The 22,288-nt window shown below is 45.2% G+C and overlaps 1 protein-coding gene across 7 annotated transcripts in view; it reads right to left on the reverse strand.

Moving 5' to 3' along the window:
• mark4b (MAP/microtubule affinity-regulating kinase 4b) overlaps window positions 1-14,984 on the reverse strand; it is a 31,306-nt gene extending 16,322 nt beyond the window's left edge. For 2 of the 7 annotated variants that reach the window (XM_079354313.1, XM_079354312.1), the window contains exons 1-3: window positions 13,915-14,983; window positions 2,495-2,692; window positions 2,003-2,056 (exon numbers count right to left, since the gene is read on the reverse strand). In XM_079354313.1, coding sequence (XP_079210439.1) covers window positions 2,003-2,056; window positions 2,495-2,692; window positions 13,915-13,962 — 300 coding nt within the window. In that variant the 5' untranslated portion in view covers window positions 13,963-14,983. Of the gene's footprint in view, window positions 1-2,002; window positions 2,057-2,494; window positions 2,693-13,914 lie in introns of all 7 variants that reach the window. The other 5 variants (XM_079354310.1, XM_079354311.1, XM_079354315.1 and 2 more) reach the window with 5 other exon arrangements.
• Between the last annotated feature and the right edge of the window lie 7,304 nt (window positions 14,985-22,288).

Genomic DNA, 22,288 nt, shown 5'->3' on the forward strand with positions numbered 1-22,288 from the left:
TGCAAAATGTGTGATTTCTTTTCTTTCTGAGATACTTTTTGGTGGTTTGGAAAATCAAACGATTTATGCACCATTGTACCGCGATAACAAGAGTTCAGCTTTAACAAGAACTGAAAAAAAAATGCAGGATGTTGATTTCAGATTTTTTTTGGTATGTGAGGAAATAGATCAAGCAGAAGAAGACGAGGACAGCCTGATGGAGACACTTTGACTTAACCGTGCCTGTAAACTTATTTATGCACAAAAGCTAAAAAGCAGTCAGAGTCCTGCTGCAGCTTTAAGCAGATCTCCGTCTCATTATAACACAAGTTTCAGGGATTTTTTTGCATCAAAATTCCTCGTTTGCTTGCTTTCCTATTTTTGGTTCCCAAGCCCCGGATTTCCTCAGACGTCAGCCTCGGAGTGAAACTGCTTCTAGACTTAACTAAGCTGCTATCGACTCAATCCAAACGCCTGCTTGTGAAAAACTTGATCCTTCAGCTGAACTACGATCAGACAGTTTCTCAGTCGTGCTGCTGTGTTTGCACTGAGAACATTCAAGAACAAAAAGCAGGTGTGACTTTTAGAGGAGAGGCTGGAGTGCACCGTCACACATCACTACGTGTTACTCTTTAAAAAAACAAACCCGGGGCGGCGAGAAACGAGAGTGAAGGGTGAACAGAGGCCATTAATCGGATCATGAGAGGATTACAGCAGAACCGATACTCAGAACAAACTGAGGCATCTTGTGTGTTTGTTCTGATGTCAGAACAGCAGAGTGATCAATCTGTGGTCTCCGACTCTCACACGGAGCCAGGCGCCATCACAGCGTGTGTGTGTGTGTGTGTGTGTGTGTGTGTGTACATCGATGCGTTTGTGTTGCAGGATTGATCTGAATGAGGCGAGGTGAGGGAGTGTGTGTGTGTGTGTTACAGTGAAAGCATGATAAAGAGCCGACGAGGCCAGACTGTGAACAAAGAGAGACCTGTGTGAAACTGACCAATGAGGTGCGACTCTCTGTGAGGATGCAGACGAGTGTGAGAGAGGATGCAACCAAACTATCAGAGATGTTCAACTTATGTTTCTGCTTTCTGTCTAAAGAATGTATCTGAGAGCATCCGTCACTGCACACACACACACACACACACACACACACACGCCTCTTTGTTTGTTCTTTGGTGGTCTCACACACTCGACCTATCTCCACACCGAGCCACAGCAGAAGCCAGCAGTGTGTTGTTTGTGTTCCTGTGTAAACCAATCGACCGAGGCAGCGAGTACGCCGAGGATGCAGCAGCTTTGTCTCTGCAAAAAAAAAAAGCATCGGAGGGGAATTTGTTTTGTCGGATCACTTGCACCGTTGTGGAGAGGAATGATGAAGCCCTTCAAATAGAAGGCGTTACGTTCGGCTTTAAAATGTGAAAATCTGCAAAACAAAGTGGAAATATGAAAATGAAGGAGACGTGAGGACGGATATTAAAGCTCCTCTGAGGGACTTTGGGTGAGCTGACATTTTGCTAACCTGTGTGGACAAAGCTGCTGTGTGTAAACATTAAAATGCTCCTGCTTGTTTTCTGAGAGTCAAACCTCAGGATGCTCGAGCTTCATCATCTCAGGGGAAAGTTCCCGTGACGGGGCGGGGAGGGAAAGAGCTCTTCATGACTGAACACATGCATGACACACGCGCACACACATCAACAAAAATAGCTGCAGCACGCCAAGTTCAGACAGGAGAGAGCGCTTAATCTCATCAAGGCCATGAACGCCACACGTGCAGATCCTCCATGAGCCCAGAGGTTGACGAGACGAGCGCGCTCACAGTTAACCCAGTTACTTCTGGTTTGATTAAGGTGACTGACTGTGGTTTTGTTAAAACACGGAGGAAGAAGACGTTTGAAACATCGCCTGTGACTTTCACCGAGAGGTCAAAGTTCAGGGGTCATCTGAGGGTCAAAACCTGGAGCAGCACAAAAAGCCTGGACACATAGAGAAGCTCTCAGACACACGGCACGGCGTGGCTCACCTTCTGCAGGCTGGTCGGGTTCAGCTGGGTTTTGTCGATGATCTTAATGGCAACCTGAGAAACAAGAGAGAAATAAAAAATGAACAAAAACAATAATTTCACACTAAAGAACGAACGTACGTGGAGCAGCAAACATCAATAACAAAGCACCAGCTGATGGACTCAAACATCTTTCATGAGTATTAGAAACATTTTAATCTGAAGAAATGTCGTTTAAAAAAAACCCTTTAAATGATTCATTTTTTATCAAATATATTTATTTAAAAAGAAATCAGATTTTTCTGTTTTTGTTTTGAACTTCTGCAGCCTCCAAACTTTCTTTGTTTTTATCGGTGGCTGCTGAGGAATCTGTTTGTGTTGCTGCATGAAAAGATTTGGACCAAATAAACAACATTTACATCTTCATCATTGTTATTACTCACACACACACACACACACACACACACACACACACTCTGACCTGTGTGTGCGTCAGCTGAGAGAAGAACTCACCTCTCTGCCGGTCAGGATGTGGCGTGCCAGCTTGACTTTGGCGAAGTTGCCCTTGCCGATGGTTTTGAGCAGCCGGTAGTTTCCGATGTGCGGCTGCTCGTCTGAACACAAGGCGATGGAGTTACGACATCGGGCGCCGAGCGAGCGGCTGGACCAGCCAGTCCCCTTCTCTGAGCGGCTGGCTGACAGCGAGGTATGCTGAGGATGGAGACACACACAGATTAAATCAACGTTTTGTTCTTCATCCTGAACATCACACACCCTTTTATACAAACATCACCCCACATATTTAAGATCAGGCGTCTGTGTTGTCTTTTAGATATCACTGGTTTGTTTGGGAGTTTTGCATTCAGTGTTCATAAAGACTTTTGTGTGGTCGTCATCAGAGCCGACTGAACATGTGACTGTGCTCCTGTGCTCATGTGAGGGAAGCTCAGCTCGTACCAGACACCCAGGAGGTGCACGGCGAGTTTAACCAGGCCACCTCTGAATCTCATCTGAGCGCGCTCAGTCTGCATTCCTCCGTCATGTGTGGCTGACCGGCCCCTCCACACCCAGAACTCTCCAGTCTGTGCTCCTCCTGAACTCTTTATGGTCGAGCGAAGGTCCGAGGTCGCACGGCATAAACATCAAACTCTAATCCGTCCGTCTGCTCTCCTCCGAGCGCTCGGCGGAAACAGAAATATCCCAGAGAAACAGACGAGCGTGAACTTTTCATCTCGAGCCGAGATGACGTGAAAAAAATAAAAGAAACAGAAGAGGAGGCAGCCGAGCGCTCCGGTCGGGTTCAGAGAAAAACAAGGAGCTGCCTCCAGTAAAACACACACACACACACACACACACACACACACACACACACACACACACACACACACACACACACACACACACACACACACACACACACACACACACACACACACACACACACACACACACACACACACACACACACACACACACACACACACACACACACACACACACACACACACACACACACACGGGAGGTTTGGGGCATCTATGAAAGCTTTCAGATAAACACACCGACGTGCACATCGTCCCTCCTCATTAGTTTCAGTCTCATTCGCCTGAAATTGAATCATCCGGCTCCACATGCAGACGGAGGATGATTTCAAGTTCATGTGAGGAGACAAACAGAGCGACTCGTTCCAACACACTCTGCGTTTCCACGATGGGACAACGCCACACAAACACATCAGATGTGAAAGCAGCTCACGAGGCCGAATGATCACGGCGCTCACACGCAGAGTCACGCCAATAATAACACGATCACTGCCGTGAACGTCACCTTCTAAAAGTCACAGAGTGACTCTGAAGTGTCAGTGAGACAGGCTCTGATTGGCTCAGAGCTGCAGCAGTGTTCCTCGTACTTTATTATCACATCACAGCTCATGTGTTTACTTCTCATTCATTCAGCCCTTCTCCTCTCTCCCTTCCCCCCACACCAAATCCATGTTCCTCCTTCTCCTCTGTTCTCTGCTCCACCCAGCCTGCACCCACCCTCTCTTTTGTCTCGCACCCGTATCTTCATTTTCAGCGTGAGCCTCGCACAGCCCCTCCCCCCCTCCCTCCGTCCCGTAGACCATCGATTCATCCACTCCTTCTGATTACCATGCAGTTTCATCAGGGCCTCCCTGCCACTGTGTGTGTGTGTGTGTGTGTGTGTGTGTGTGTGTGTGTGTGTGTGTGTGTGTGTGTGTGTGTGTGTGTGTGTGTGTGTGTGTCTGAGGTTTGATGGGGTCTCCATTACCAGCAGGTTTGAAGGCAGACATGTTTTAGTGAGGGGGTTGGGGGGGTGAAACCCGACATAACGATGCACGTAGTGGGACGTTTTGTAGGGCTGGTGGAGGGTAAGGTGTGTGTGTGTGTGTGTGTGTGTGTGTGTGTGTGTGTGTGTGTGTGTGTGTGTGTGTGTGTGTGTGTGTGTGTGTGTGTGTGTGTGTGTGTGTGTGTGTGTGTGTGTGTGTCCGTCCTTACAAAGTGAAGTGATTTTATAAGGGTCAAACAAAGATTCTCTGTTTTTAAAGAGTTTCATTCAACGAACAGCTTCGATCATTTACGGGTTAAATCCATCGACATGAACCTCCGATGACGAACCGTCCCAACGCCGGCGTCCGTTATGACTTAAAGTCGTCGTCTTCTTCTTCTTCTTCTGCTCGTTTGCTTGACGTCGTTTCAACAACAACACGTGTTTGAATACGTCAGTCAGGTCGACGTGAAACAACAAAAGCTGTCAACAACCAGAGCACACTATCAGGTCACATGACCAGATGACACACAGACGCGATGCATTCACTGCAATACATTAAAAACAGTCATTTGGTAATTCTTTAAAAAACGAGGAGGAGGAAGCTGTTCGTCCCGTCTAACATCGATGTTTGATCGATGTGATTCATCCCGTCTGCACTGATTGAATATATGAGGTGTGGGATTCCATCGGAGCAGCAGACAGCGACGTCTCTCTCTCACATCTGTGCCAGTGTGCGTGGGCGAGCGGCTCCACAGCGATGAGAGCTCGTCACTCTTCTTCTACTCTGATGACGAGTCTGCTCATCCTCAAACTGGGATTATTCCTCATTTATTTTCATGCTTCAAAGTGTGAATGTTTTCATCCAGGTGTCGTCTCCGTCTGTGAGGCAGCAGCAGAACATTTATCGTACTTTAATCTAAAGACAACGACAGCGTCCGCAATGTGACACAAACATGTTTCAAAACAAAAGACCACGCCCTGCAGCAGGCGGTCTGGATGTGTGTGTGTGTGTGTGTGTGTGTGTGTGTGTGTGTGTGTGTGTGTGTATTGAGTAAAGGGCGGATGTGTGACGTCGGTCCCCAGCAGGGTCGGGGTGTAACCTTGAGCCATCCTCAGCCCCACAAACACAAACATTGACCCACCATGTCAGTCCAGCTTCCTCTTCCTCTCTCTGCCTCAGGCCGCTGTGTTCTGACACACACACACACACACACACACACACACACACACACACACACACACACACACACACACACACACACACACACACACACACACACACACACACACACACACACACACACACACACACACACACACACACGCACACGCACACGCACACATCTCGTATGTCACTCCCCACAGCAGACAGACACACCGTCGCCAAAACAACACGGAGATAACACGGTGGAAAATAAAAAGGAAGCAGCAGTGATCGTGCCTGTTTGACTTAAAGAAAACAAAATGAAGATAAATCGGAGCTTTATGAAGCTGCTGATATCTATCAGAGGTCAGCAGATTAAAGTTAGCATCATGTTCCAGAGCTGAAGTTACACAAAGTCCCAGTCAAATAAAATATAAAATGAACTACTGAAAAGTCAACAGGTCAGATTCCTTTCTAAGAATCAAACACGTTTGCTGCAGCACCTACAAAACCTGGAGCTCCCATTAGATATGCATTATATAATATTATAATAATATATAATAATATAATAATATTACACCTGCTGTCTGATCATTCCACTTCCATGAAGAAGCATCAACATCAGACGATGCTAAACGTGGCTAACGACAGGTGACTGACTTCCTGCAGGAAGTCTTTAAACTGAGCTTTTATAAGATCATGACTGCAGGATGAAAGAGCAGGAGAAAGTTCACATCCTGTCAATCATCAGCTCAGCCTGCTACGCTTCCACCTCTTCTTCTCCTCCTGCTGAATATTCAAAACCTCTCACATCTGCATCGTCCGTCACCAGTCTGTGTCACGAGCAGGAAGTCACCAGCCTGCATCACTTCCTGTCCTGGAGACGGGGATGTCACAGTGATGGCAGCAGACGTGTCACAATGTGCCCAGCAACACTCAGATAGCACTTCCTGTCGGCTGTCGGGCCCCATAAGGAAGCACGAGCTGCCAGAAAAACGTGTCAGAGACAGAGAGGCTCCGACTCCTTCAGCTCACGAGACCCTGCTCACGACTTTCATCTGATCTGGATTTGACCTGAAGCAGGTCTTTACCCATCATCAGGCTCGTTCCTCAACAACAGACAGAAAACATGCTTCAACAACACCTCGTGACAATGTGACGGAGTCAGAACGCCGGGCCTTTAGCGCCGACACAGAGTCATGAAAAAGCACCGACACCGTCTTTATGTTCGGTCAAGTCTCCTCACAGGAAGTCATCACGTACAGAGGACGTTTCCATGACGGATCAATGACGCGACGAGAAGAAGTGACCCAGGAAACGAGGGAGAGGAAATCTCCATAAATGAGGATTAAAAAAAGTCTTTGAATTGATGAATAAAGAAGATTTAAATCGATGCTGATGAAGCTGACTTTCTTCTAGATTGAATGCATGTGACGATGTGATTAAAGGACATGAGCCTCCCACCTCTTAATGTCAATAATCAATCAGTAACGTCTCCCTCTGGAGCTACTGATGCTGCTGTCTGACACACACACACTTCCATTAAGCATTATCCAGACGCAGAGTCACAGCAGTTTGGCCGTAGCTCCGCCCACTGACACCATGTGGTATGGACTGTATGTATCACGCTCCAGACCACACGAAAAAAGAAGAGAAAAAACAATCATGGTGAACTACATCTTATCACTGAGGAACACACACACACACACACACACACACACACACACACACACACACACACACACACACACACACACACACACACACACACACACACACACACACACACACACACACACACACACACACACACACACACACACACACACACACACACACACACACACACACACACACACACACACACACACACACGCTGCTTTCTGTGAGCGTCTGAAGACCGGTCACATGACTCAGCATATCGTTCAGTGCAGGACAGCGATGAAGGGAGCGGGCTGAGTAAAAGGGTCAGATCTGTTCTGTGAGGATCAACAGCAGAGGATTAAAGCGCTGACTCACTCCTTGGCGAGACTTCGCCTTCTCTCTCTCTCTAATGATCCGTTACTTAAACGCTGTGTCACTGCACGCCGCTCTGCGATGCATTATGCAGCCCAAACATATTCAAACTGACACATGATTCACGTTTCCATGGAGACAAGCAGCCATGAATTACTGTTACTTCCTGGTTAGGTTTTCTGATGTTTCTAGAAACATTCCTGAATGATGCATCATGTTTAACGCCGATGCTCCCTGCACACTTCGTCCTCCCGCTGCGTACGCTGCGTCTCAGCTCCAGTGTCCTTCTTCTTTTTCGGGGCTGAGGGGAAGCGCGAGAGTCGAGAGTGTTCAGATGCAGCAGACTCCCATAATGCTTTGCAGACGGAGGTGATGTGACACTTTAACATGTCCACATGTGCAAAAGGAAAGAATCAAATACGTGCGTTTATCCTGCAAAGATTATGATCCCAGAAGAATTAGCACAGATCGCTGACAGCACGGTTCACGTCGAGAGTAGAAAAACTGAAACACGACGTAGCGAGCAGCGTTCCAGTTCTTCAGGCAACATTTCCTCTTTCCTTGTACCGACGCTGAGAGGAAACTGAAGTCGAGGGGAAACACAGGGGCAGGACGAATCAAATCAGCTTTTTGTTTCTGCAGTCTGTCACTCCAGCAGATCCAGAATGAACCCTGGCCTGCTCAGTAAACATTATATATGATCTGCACACATGCAGGTTATTTCTGTGTCTCTTATGTTCAGTTCAGAGGTATCATTAGGAGGGTTATTGATGTGGTTTTGTTGACCGACAAGGTTCTGCTGATGTTTGTCTTTTGGATCAACGCCTGCCTGCCAACAGGAAACACTGAGGAGCTTGGTGTTAAGAGGAAGTCGTGACAAAGCAAGACGACAGCACTCATGACCATTGTGACGTCAAAATGTCCAAATCGGGTATTTCAACAGCATGAAAGGAAAAACTGGATGATGCAAGTCGCAGGTTCTGCTTCACTTGATTCTGCAACACTGGACAGAACCAGCAGCACACATCCCTCTGCTTACACACGAAACAGACAAATGACAGCGCCTTCATCAAACTCAGCTTCCAGCTCAGTGAAACACACTTCTGGATAACAAAGTGTGGAGATGCAGATGTATCTGTGAGTTGTTGCTTTATATATTTATATCACATACATGAAGAGGAGCTGAACAGATGAACACACACTGAGGAAGAGGAGGAGGAGGAGCAGCAGCTCAGGCCTGAGGAGACGCTCTGTAAGGTGACACCTGAGAGGCCGAGCCGCTCCACGCTGAACACAACAGGCCGACTGTGCGCTCTGACTGTGAGCTCTTTATTCTCTGCTGCCTCTTCCTTCTTCTGTGATTGTGTGTGCGATACGTTTGTCTGCAGGGGCTCCGTGATGTGAACACTTTCATCCCTGACATGGTCGCCTGCTCATGATGACAGAACAGCAGCTGGTCGCTCACTCACCTCTGAGAATCAATGTGAGGAAAAGAAATGGTGCTGGGAGAATTAACATGAATATAAATATGTTTTCCTTCTTTACCTGAGACTTGGCTCATTTCATAAGCAGTCATCTTTTTTACAGCGGAGACAGGTTTGAACTGGATTTCTTAAGGACTAATATATGTATTTACTAGGGGTTTAAAGTAGTTTTTCTGCACAACAGCTGGAAAGTTGGATCTGTAGCACATTTTCTAACCCCTTATCTTCTACCACTAATAGTGGTCTACAGTCCAGAGCAACCAATTTAGCGAGTAAATTTGTAAGTTTATCAGACGTTGAATTACAAATTTCGCTCCTGAATTTGGCTGCAAACGCTTCTCCTTTGTACTTGTATCGAAGCTCGTGCAAAGCTAGCGCGAAGCTAGTGATAAGCTAGCGCGAAGCTAGTGATAAGCTAGCGATAAACTGGCGCAAAGCTAGTGATAAGCTAGCGCGAAGCTAGTAATAAGCTAGCGATAAACTGGCGCAAAGCTAGTGATAAGCTAGTGCGAAGCTAGTGATAAGCTAGCGCGAAGCTAGTAATAAGCTAGCGATAAACTGGCGCAAAGCTAGTGATAAGCTAGTGCGAAGCTAGTGATAAGCTAGCGCGAAGCTAGTGATAAGCTAGCGCGAAGCTAGTGATAAGCTAGTGATAAGATAGTGATAAGATAGTGATAAGCTAGCGCAAAGCTTCTGCGAAGTGTAGCAATAACAAACAGTTCCACACTTGTTTATGAGACAAACTGTGATTAAATGCGTTAAAAAAAATTAACACATTATTTTCTTGTAATTAATTAATCATAATTAACGCGTTAAAGTCCCACCCCAAGTATTTACACACAATTAGTGTATCATGTTTTTATCGATCAAAGGGTTAAGGTTATCCACAGCGATCCACAACAGAGAGAAAGTTCGATGGTACCGATGTTATCGATACTAATCTGAGCAGGGAAACTAAATACTTTATTCCTCCCAAACCTCCCACTGCTGCACTCTTGAGCAAGCCATTTACAGGAAGATCTGCCAAATCTCTTAAGCTCTTTTCCCCGCACTGACCCGCTTCACATTCAGACTTCTGCAGCTGAATCGGCTCCACGCAGACCAGTTTGCCAACGCCGACCACTGAGAGGTATGGAGCCGTGAAAGGTTGGTAGTTTATAATGTAAAAAGCCAAACAGATGGAAACTCAACCACCTGTTTAGAGATTCAAACCGGCCCATTTCTCTGACCTTTGGGCTGCTGTTGCACCCAAAACCTCCAAACACATTTCAGTCGGTTTAAGCTGGCGGATTTACAAAACAGCACACGTCAGCGAGGCATTGTGGCCAATATAGGTCATCTAATATCAACCAGCCTAATTTTATACCAATCGCACACGGTTCAGCTGGCCTCAGTGGACCGGATGATTAAAACCCCCGGAGCTGTTTATGACTGTATCCGATGTGTTTCTAGGTAAAGCGAGTGCCAGCAGGGGCAGCAGAGGCGGGCGCCAGCTTTTTAGGTAACAAGTCAGGACAGCGTGCTCGTCCAGGAAACACAACGCTGTGCTCTGCCCTGAGGGGGGGGGGGGGGGGTCAAACGGAGAGACGTGCAGGAGTTTTTGTACATGTGCACACAAGAACCGTGCATCAACTGCTATTTAACGTCTTCCTCTTCTTTTCTCTTCTCTCTCTCACAGATAAAAGCCTCGTGACGAGCCCCGAGCAAAACTTCAGCCCGCTCCTAAAGTACAGGAACAAAAAGGCAACGTCATACAGTTCATGCACACCTCATTATTATCCATTTAAGGCCCTTCATTGTACGGCTCTGTACTTACAGCTCCAGCATTACCTTAACTGTAGTCTACTATTATGACCCTGAACACACGCACAATACACGTCACGCACTGACAGCCCGACAGGACAAAATGTCAACGCTTCACTTTCCTCATTCTTCTAACCTTGATGAAACAAAGGATCCCCCCCCCCGGCGTGGTTCACGTTGTGTGGTGTTTAACCGCTGGAGGAGGGAAAGAAAATCAGTCCCAACACAAACGCTGGAGAGCTGCTGGATAGATTCTGTTCAGCAGGTTAGATGAAGCTGTGTGGAAATGAAGTTGATCTGTGAGATGACATTATTTAAGCAACGCTGATTTTTTAACTCAAGAACATTAAAAGCAGGTAAGTAAGATCAAGCTAAAAGGACGATCTGTTATTCTAGAGACACGCAGGACCTGTGGACGCGCATTCATTGAGAGACGTCCGGGGTGCGTCCGCTGCCCCTACTGAAAGCGACCCCTGAGCTCGTGGGGGTCCGGTGCCTTGCTCTAGAGCACCTCAGCAGTCCTAGACGTGCTCATAGTTTCCAACTTCCATATTTTTATCCGGATCAGGACTTGAACCAGCGACCCTCCGGTTCCCAACTCAAGTCCCTACGGCTTAAAGACTCGCTCAATAGTCATTTCCAGCCTCCGACACAGGTGTCAGAAGTGGGATTCGAACCCACGCCTCCAGGGGAGACTGCAACCACTCGTCCACCCTGACTGTATCAAAATTTGGCAGATCAGAGGTTTAATGACCCGTCTTGATTTGACTGTGCTGCAGTTTCACCGTCCATCCTGAGGACTCTGATAACAACAAACCCAGCCTTAAAAATGCTGATTTTCATGAAGGCATCACGAACACACACAGTCTCAGAAACATCATGAAAAGTAGCCCAGAAAGTAGAGCTGACTTGTTTACAAACATCCCAGATGACAAAGCGAAGGTTCTCTGAGGTGAAACGGGTTCGTTACGGCGGGACGACAAAGCTGTTTACAGTTAATCTAAAAGGAGTCTGAAACAAAACCTTTCACAATCTACAGAGAAGCACGTGAGCCGCTCATTTCAGGTGGAACTTCACCAACACTGCCCCGAGCTTTCTGTACGCTCAACAAACCAACGCTGACGTCTTGATTCATCGGTTCTTTAAGATGCGATATGTGATCCAGGTGACGTGAGAACGCAGTGAGCACAGGCGGCGCTGCGGTGACATCACTGGCTGTGATTGGCTGCTCCCAAACTGGGTTGTTCTTTGTTACTGATCTGTGACAAACATGTTGTCGATGTGACTGAGGCAGATATGAATGATTCCACTTTATGAACGTTTTGATCTGCTGCAGCGTTTCTGATTTTTAGTTTGGGTTTCATTTTGCCTTTTGAGGATTTTTCCTCCTAAATAGAAAATTTAGAAAAGTTTTGATTGGCTGCGACTTCCTGTTTAAGACCGAAAGCCCACAAACGTGTTGCTGGATGAAGGTCTGGTACCAAAACGTTGCCATTGAATGTTGTTTTGGAGTTACACAGAGTTGCAGGAGTGCGCTGTGATGAAATGACATCTCAGGGATCATTTCAAACTTGTTTAATAAAATAAATGAAACCATTTCTCCTGACCTCCGCAGCTACTAAAAAAAAACCTGCAAAAGGTCACAAGTTTGGGTGGAAAAGGTAAGCGGGGGTATAAAGGACCCCCCTGCAGTTGCCATGGTGACTGAGGTTGCTAGTGACCGAGCAGGCTCTGCAATCTCTCCTCACGGTTCAGAACACATTCCTCCACCAGCTCACCACAAACATGTCGACCATGTGAACGAGACAAAAGTCCAGACTGGAGGTCAAAGACGTGACGAGTGGTTTACATGACTGCTAACTAAAAATGACCACGCAGTCATCCAGCTATCACAGACGCCGTTTATGACGCAAAACTAGAGAGCCAAAAAAAGAAACCAGATCAAAGCTTTACTTAAAGATATGAAACGAGACAACACGCTTTAATGTGAAATTATCTTGGGCCAATATTTCTGTGTCGACATAGAAGCACATAAATAACTAATGAGAACAACAAAGAAGTATCCACATGTAAAAAAACAATATAAAACGCTAGGAGGCCAAAAACAAAATGTCTTTATGTCGACTGTACTTCAAATAAAACGACTCCACATTAATGAAGTAACACGGCGAGCGCCTGAATCACACACAAGGACTACAGGCAATAAACGGCGAGCTGAGAGAATCCGCAGTGAGTCAAGAGCGTGGTGAAAGTCGCACGTCAGGGGCAGAGAGGCGAGAGGTGTTATCTCCAGTCAAATGTCCCAGAGATGATGTTCATGTGGACAGGGAAGAGAACATGGCACTAAGATGAGGCAGTATAGTGTCAGCTGCTGCTAAATGAAGAACATCACAGCTCAAAGAAAAAGAAGCGAGGGACATTTCAGGCCACTCGGTGCCCTTGAGATAAAGGTGGGGAACTGTTCAGCCGTATTGGTGCCAAATGTGACAGGCTAACAGGCTTCTTACCAGCAGTTATCCAAATAATCAAAAATATGAAAGTACAAGGTTTGCATCAAAGAGCATTCAAGTCATCGTCCTGCCTCTGTACACCCAGAACCCAGACGCTGCCACAGACAGAACAACATCAAACCAGGCTAGTCTGACACAGCAGATTCTGCAACATAATGCTGCCCACTAAACCGCCTTTCACAGTTTCATTGAAGGGGAACCTGGGGGGGGGTGGACGTGCACAGGATACAATAAGGAGGGTGCAGGGGAGAAGGTGGGTGCAGGGGCAGCTTGGGTGTGGAGCGAGAGGGGCTGGGTGGCCTTGCATCAGATGCATTTATTATTGATCAGCTGTGAGCAGTCAAACGCACATGCGCACTGAAGACACCGGCGGGGTGAATGAGGTGGGAGTGATTAAAGAAGCAAATGTGTGCATATATGAAGTGAAATTAAAGATATGAGACACTCTGCATGTTCCACCTCTACCTGTGAGTCCAACCCGTCCTGAGTGAGAGCTACATGGGTGATTAGCGCGTCTGGGTCGGTTAGCTCTGCTCTTTGCACATGGCACACTAATCTCATGGCCTGAGGGTTCGAGGAGCTGTCGTTGTGATTTAATTTTTTGAAAGCATAATGAAACGTTGTTGTAACCCATCCCTCCTGCTGAAGGTGACAAACAGACTCCCATGTTGTTTTAATCATCTACTTACATGGTCCGGGTTCCGGTCATTCCCAGGCAGTGCCGTGCGTAAAGACATGTTCGTCCCTGAGTTCGCCTCCAAGTCCAACAGTAGGAACCAAAAGAATTAGGGGGTTCTGATCACAACTGGGTTACAAAAACACACACACACACCTCAGGTAAAGCCAAAGTGTCAGTCACACAGGAAGGAAGGGGAGGGGGGGCAGCTTCACCTCTCATACAATCGTCATTGTCACAGTACTTGAAGGCATCACCAGGACAGTGATCCAAGCTTTTAATGGATGAGTTCAAAAACAAAGTGGTTACATCCACATCCTCATGTCTGTCTGTCTGCTGCTGCTGGTGTTGTTGTTGTTGTTGTAGGTGGTGGTGGTGGTACCAACCCCGCCTCATCTGAAGGGGAAAAAACAACCCCCACTTGTCTTCTCACTTTCCCCCTGATCCTTCCCCAGACCTTATCGGACCATGTCGGATCAGAAAGGAAACAATCCCGTTGGTTTTTATTTCCAGCCGCTTCGGAAACACTACCATTGAGGCAGTATGAGGTTTTAAAAACAAAAAGGACAAGAGGTGGTCTCTCAGACTGGGTCCCTTCGACCACCGCGGCGGGTTCAGTCTGCAGAAGAAGAAGAGGAGGAGGAGGGGGGGGGGGTCTGTTTTCCTGTTAGCGAGCTAATGTGATTTTCTTGAGTGACAAACGTCAAACCGGTGGAAACAGAAACCACCTTGGGGGTTTAAATCAATGATAAAATGCGGATTAATCAAAGAAAAAGCGGCGGATGTTCCGTCTCCGGTTCCTCCTCTCAGTCCAGTCCGCCCTTAGCTCTTCTTATTCGGTCTCGTTGCCATGGCTTCCGCGGTGAATTCAAGGTCTCCGGCGTGCCCCGTGTTTCCGAAACATACCGTTTGTTTTCCGGTGAAGATGATGAAGGCAAAAAAAAAATAGGAGGATAACCCCCCACCACACACACACACACACACACACACACACAGTGACAAGAGAGAGACGGAGAGGGACGTCAGCGATCATGAAAGGAAGGGCTGCTGTGTGTCTCTGACCGCGCGTGCGCAGACACGCACACTTTTCTCTCTCGCCCCCTGCTCTCATGCTGCCTTCAAGAACTCCTCATAAAATCCGTCTTTGCGAGATCCGATAATCGAAACTCTTATGAGTATGAATAAAAAGTCAGAACAAACGAAATGAACTAATAATATTAACCTAATATTTTTTCTAAAATTTAAATCAACAGAAATAAAAAGGTTTCATATATTTGTATGTCCAAATATCTTTTAATTGTTCCACCTGGAAATCAAAACAACATATTTCTGTCTCCTATCATAGCTAGCTCGCCCTCTGGTGGCGTAAATGTATTGTTTCAAAAGAGAACATTAGTTAGACCAACAGTTAAGAATAACACATTAAAAGTAACACAGTTGTGCGCTGCTTGTCAACAGGCAAGGCAGGCAACTGCTTGGGGCCCCTGTCCACTTAGGGGCCCCTGAGGGCTGACAGACTTTAAACCACAGCAGTAAATCAAATGTGCAAATTTTGCAAAGACAGTAGGAAACCTCCCTAATGGGCCCCCATCTGACAGCCCTCACTCTTATTGCCCTGCTTAGCATCCCATTTGTTTCTCCTGTGAAAGCCAACGTTCGTCATTGAACATTACTGAAGGAAAATAAAAAGGAGATAGCGGTCAGGGATTGAGAAATGAAAGCTGAAGAGCATCAGGACAAGGCTAGATATAGTAGTGGTTGGAGGGGCCCCAACAGACTCTAGATTCACCACTGAGCATAGTGGTTTAGTTTGTGTGCCCCACGTACTGAGGCTATGGTCCTCCAAGCCGGTGGCCCTGGTCCAAATCCAACCTGTGACTCCTTTTCCACAAGACATCACACTCTCACTCACTCTCTCTCTCTCTCTCTCTCTCTCTCTCTCTCTCTCTCTGACTCGATCCACTGTCTGAAAAACCACAACCCTTGCAGCACGATGACAAAGCAATTAGTAAATGAGCTTGCACTTGAGCCTTCATAGAGCTTTTCCAGTCTTCTGACTGAAAGCACCTTTACACCACATCACACTCATCCACACACAGATGGGAGAGGCTGCTATGTAAAGTGTGCATCAGTTTTGGCTAATCCCATTCTCTCTCACACACACACACACACACACACACACACACACACACACACACACACATTCTTCAGACGAAGCAACGTGAGTAACTTCCGGTTTAGTGTCTGGTTTTGCCTCGGGACACATCAAGCGAGTAGCTGCAGGAGGTTTGAGACGACCGACTCTCCCACTAAGCCACATCCACCCCTGCTGATCAGTGAAACTGTACCCACGAAGGCACAACTCCAAACATCAACAGGTTCAATCAATTCTGCACAGTAACTGTCTCCACCATCTGTTTATATAATCCTACCAAACACATGCTCTGCAGCATGATATTGATCCAGCAGAGAACCTGTCACTGTGGCTTTGGATTGTACTTTAACTTTAATTACATTTTCATTATGCTGTTAATCTATAGAGTATCTGAAAGCCTCGTTTTAACATAATAAAACATAACAAAACATAATTATTCCAGTAATTAATTTTACCGTAATCTACCTACTTTTTTCCCCTCATGGTTATTATTTTGAAAAAATTAGTTTTGGTAAGTTGGCACTACGCCATGACATAAATAATATTTGATTGTAAAAATAGTAAAGTAAAATACATCATTTTGTCCCTGAATGAAAACTCAGCCTTCTTTATAACATGAGGTGGTGCTGCCTCTAGTGGCTGAACTAAGTATGACCAAAACAAAACAAGCAAATCTGCTGCTAAAACTTTGTTATGTTCCTTCATGAAACTCTTCTGTCTTCAGCTGGCTTAACGTTATTTATTTGACGTCCGTTTGAGAAAGAAAAAAAAAATCAAAGTAACTTAAAAAGTTTTATCCTGGAGACACTTTTCACCTCAAGTCAATCAAAGGAAAGGTTCAAGGTTCAAGGTTCAAGGTTCAAGGTTCAAGGTTGTTTATTGTCAAATATGCTCCATGTTAAACATACAGCACAGATGAAATTGCAATCCCCCCAACCCCAGTGCAAACCTGCAGTGCAAAAGAAGAGCACTAAAAACTAGCAATAAAAAAACAATACTGTAAAACAAATAACTTAACTAAAGACATTTGGACAACAAATAACGAACGACAGACAATCGACAGACAAGGGCACTTGTGAGTATTTCACAAGTTTAAAACATTTAAAACAGGCTTAGATATGGATGACTTTATACTCTCACTTGAAAACAAAAACATGAAATCAATCAATCAATTATAAAAGAAAACCGTACACCTATAAGACGTGTGCAAATCACATGTGACATTTTAGTCAACAGGGATTCATGGAGACAGAGAGAGAAAAGAAAAGCTCTGAAGGCCCACACAAGGCTTGTTTAGGCCCAAATCGAGCACCAGACACGCCTCATATCCTGCGTCATCATCACAACGTTGCACCAGAAATCGAATGCTACCTCCATTTACTCAAATAAAATCAAGCTCAGATACCACAGTGAAACTTATTTAGTGGTTATTCTGTGTTGATGTCTTTTCTTAATCACAGGAAGGATTCATAAAGATATTCACATTTGTAACGTCTGAAGCAGCATTCAAGGCAAAAACCCCAAAAACTGGTGAATTCTTCACACAAGCACAATCCTTTAGTACTTGAATTTCCCTCGGGATCAATAAAGTATCTACCTATCTACCTATCTACCTATCTATCTATCTATCTATCTATCTATCTATCTATCTATCTATCTATCTATCTATCTATCTATCTATCTATCTACTGTTAACCAGCTTAACCTCATTAGGGTCGGTCTAAATGTATGTATGTAGTTGTCTCTGTCAAGCAGCTTGCACACTTTTCTCAAAAAAAAAAAAAGTTAAAGAAAGTCCCATTATAATCCTTAATTAGTTAAACATTTGATGTCCATATGAAATCAAAAAGACTCAACACAACCTAAGAGCATTCCCTGATTCACACGTCTCTTATTTATCTACCTGTTTTATTCATTCATTTATTCGTGTTTGTTTGTAGTTTACCTCCAAAATCAGGTACATTAAGTCTCACCTGGACAGATCTGGACCTGTTGGAGCGAACCCAGGGCCTCATCCTTCAGGCAAACCCTTACTTCCTCAGAGACGTGACCTTCAGGGACCCTGAAGCCCCCGCAGACTTGAGAGGTTGATGGCGGTACGAGCAGGCTGAGCAACACACAATAAGGCTCGCTGTCGTCCCTCCGAGAGCGACGGCAGAGAAAGACAGAGACTATGCAGCAGAGCTGAGTGCAGCTGAAACGGCGAGACAATCGATGCTGGAAAGAACACGCAGAGCAGCAGTCCATATTTCCATGGACTGCAGAGGATGTTCTGAACACGGTGTGACAGAGTGCACCAGCATCAGGAGCATCACAGCCCGGTCAGCTGTGTGTAAACCAGTTAGAGGAAAAAACACTGGATGAGGAACTGTCAATACATCTAATGGGTGATGGAAAAGAAGGGAGGGGTCGAGTCTGCTTCAGTTGCTTCTACATTTCGGGATGGGCTGTGTGCGTGCGTGCGTTTGTGTCCAACAGCTAGTGATTTGTGCTCACATCCAGCGATTGATCCAGCCAGCAGTCTGACCCTGAGGACATAAAACACCCACAAACACTTATTTGTGTGCTTTTATGTTTACGAGACCTGACAAACAAATAAAGAGCCATGATACTTTGCATTTACAAAAACTGAACTTCACGCCAATTTTCCCTTTAAGAAAAATTGGACATGCACAAAATATGTTGACCTTTAGCTTCTGACCTCTCTGCTGCGTTTCCCCTGAATCTCATCATAACACTCGGTGTTTTAAATTCCCAAGAAGAAGTCATGAACGGGCAGAAAAATGGGAACGCTTCAAGGCACAAATACACTACTGAACACACTCCAACAGGGGGCAGCATTGCATTATATCGCCGTCATCATGCACAAGCATCATCTCCCTCAGTCTGACCTTCACCCGCACATCAGAGCTGTAAACTGGCAGACAAAGGTCAGAAATGATGGCAGACATAAATCGATGTTTCATCAAGTCAATCAATCAATTTTTATTTTAACAGTGCCAATAAATAACAGATGTCATCTGAAGACACTTAAGAGCAGGACGAGGCTGCGCTCTTTGTTCCATCATTTATAAAGAGCCAACATGAATCCTCCACGAGCACTCAGCTGTTTGGGTCAGAGAGTTAGAAAGAAACAAGCAGAACCAGACTTGAACAGCCATCTGCTGAGACTGTGTTGGGTGGGTGGGTGAGAGAGAGAGAGAGAGAGAGAGAGAGAGCGAGAGAGACAGAGAGAGAGAGACAGAGAGAGAGCGAGAGAGACAGAGCGAGAGTGAGAGAGAGAGAGAGACAGAGAGAGAGAGAGAGACAGAGAGAGAGAGAGAGAGACAGAGAGAGAGACAGAGAGAGAGAGAGGGAGAGAGAGAGAGAGTGAGAGTGAGAGAGAGACAGAGAGAGAGAGAGAGAGAGAGAGACAGAGAGAGAGAGAGAGGACTGATCATGGTAAATATAGCATCATATATACATACATACACACATACATACATGTATATATGTGTGTGTGTATATATATATGTATATATGTGTGTGTATATATATATATATATATATATAGTGTAGTTAAACAACAGATTTATTGATTTTGTAGTGCCTCATTTTACTCTTTGCTGTGATAAATTAGTCATCACTCCAGCTTTCTTTATAACGTTCATTGTATGTTTTAGAGTTTTTCACGCGGTCTCTAGACGCTTGCTTGGCTCGTGCCCGCTCTCTGATGTTCTTCACTTTGAATAAAAGAGTCTGCGACATGAAGACTTCATAGAGTACATTACAGCTGCACTCACCTGGCCTCACAAAAACACACAGTTTCAAGTCTGTTTTCACTTTCTTCCTGTGTGATGTCTGGTTTATTAGCGGCACATTTTGTTCCACTGTGTGCTTCTGTGTCTAATTACTACCTCCTCTGCGTTGTGCCTCATCACCCCCCACTGACTCTCTCTCTCTCTCTCTCAGTAACAGGGATCAGTGGCAGTGAATGAGCAGCTTGCCGTGTCACCATTAATACCAACAAGAAACAGGCAGGGAAGGAAGGAGGGAGGGAGGAGGGAGGGAGGGAGGGAGGGAGGGAGGAGGGGGGAGTCATTGACTCCAAAGACGTCTGCAAACGTTAACGAGAAGAGGACAAGAACAGGGGAGGAAAAAAGAGCACCGAGCACTCGAGGCAAGAAGTAAAACAAAGAGGTTAAGACAAGAGTCAGACAGACAAGAGAGGAGACGGAAAAGAGAAAGAAGTCACTGGACTTAAGAGGACAAGAGGTCTGAGGTCTGAGGATAAGAAAGAAAAAAGGTGGTCCCTCTCTTTTCTTCCAGCTGGGATCAGCCGGTTGTTCTCATCACCTGTTGTTCTGCAGAAAGATCCAGTTCTCTTCTCCTGTTCTTCATCCCTCCATCCACCGGCAGAGGACTGAAATAAAATAAAAAATAAAAAAAGGACAAACAGATTAACAGAAGCAGAAGAGGACAAGAAGAGTTCAAGTGACACAGAAGGGTAAGAACAGACACTCAGAAGGCTTACAGGGCACGCTGCCTTTTTGCATAATCTCATTACTGCACTGTTGTGTTTGTGTGTGTGTGTGTGTGTGTGTGTGTGTGTGTGTGGTAGCATGTGTGCATTTCTTTTAAAAAAACAAATGCACACAATGCATCTCATCTTTGAATATAAGGAGATAAACACATCCACTGAAATGCACTGACTGACACGTGTCATAAAACACAGACCCTCAGAGAACTTTGAATTATTGGACGTTTATATTTGCAGCATGTTTGCTGAAGGAAGAGGAGGCCGGTCTCTTCGGTGCGTCTTCACGTCTTAGTGAATATTCCTCTCGTTTCCAGTTCAAAGCTGAACTTTGAGGCTTTAAGATTATAAACAGCTGTTTCAGTGGGTGTCATATTCTGCATCGCTAATAATTCATGATTGATTAATTCACTGCCTCCAGTTTGTCAGTGATAAGAGTTAAAATAACAACAACAACACCTGGGAGTACAATGAGAGGCTGAGGAGCTGTGAAAGGATCATATTTATATTTATTTGGTCTTTCAGGTACTTTGAAACTCTTGTACGTATTTATTTACATATTTAGTGAAGATCATTCAACAGTAATGGGATAAAGATCAATGGAGAACAGCTGAACAGGAGAGGCTGTCTTTTTATCACGAGCATCTTCATGGGGACTACGAGTCCCATAATGCAACTCAACTCCCAACTGAAAGACTCACCCTGTATTAAAAGTGCCAGATTTATCAAGTCTGACACGACTGTGGTAGAAATCACACCATAGTCCGTCTCTCTTCACACGTCCTGTGCAATAAACACAAAAAATTATCTTTAAAAAAAATCAGACAGCATCGACATCTTTTAGGATACCAGAGCAACAAAAAACAATTTCAGAGACATTTCTTGTTTTTAATGATCAAACACGTTTTAATGTTCACTGAATCGGCCCATAAATCCACTCCAACAACAGAAAAGCCTCCCTCACCACGTTCAAAAACATTTGTGCACAATTACTGCTTTTACACGTTTGGTGGAGCCGGAAGGTTACACATAATCAATGGGCCTTTGGGTTCAACGTGAGTCCACAGCCGTCCCATTAGAGCCAGTCTGCCTCTCCCAGCGGGGGGGCTGATGGCGTCTCCCTCCCTCGCGCCCGTCAGCGGACAGTAAAACGTGGGTTTGACTTTGTGTTATGGAGCAAACTCAAGTGTGAGACAATGAACAGAGCTGTCACACCTTCACGCAGCATCATCGAGGTTAGAAAGGAAGCAACGATCTCGACTCCTCCACTGCTTCACAGACTCATGTGAGTCATTCCTAGCGTTCGGTGACATTTGAGTCCCCATGACATATTATGGTGTATTTTGTTTAAAACTGGGTCAATACTCTTTTTGAAACGTTTTTCTTCAAGTATAAATCTTACTCTACCATAGAAAAAAAGGATTTATCCTCAGAATTGATTGTTTTAAATTAAATGTTCTCATGTTAGTGAAGGGCAGGTTAAAATGCCATGTCCCCAGTCATGTTTACGCAACTAAAATTGCATAAATATGGCATAAATATAAAAAAAAATTGAGATTTCTTTTTATTGGTATATAGTCTTTTTTTAAATGTTGCTCATCATATAATAGTTTTTGTCATTTATATAATTTTAATGCATAAAATCATTAAAAGACATTGTGTCCCTGAATTGACTGTCCACCCTGTTACTCTGGTGAGAGTCCCTTTGGACGAGCC

The sequence above is a fragment of the Symphodus melops genome (genome assembly GCF_947650265.1).
Source record: "Symphodus melops genome assembly, chromosome: 10".
Taxonomy (NCBI): domain Eukaryota; kingdom Metazoa; phylum Chordata; class Actinopteri; order Labriformes; family Labridae; genus Symphodus; species Symphodus melops.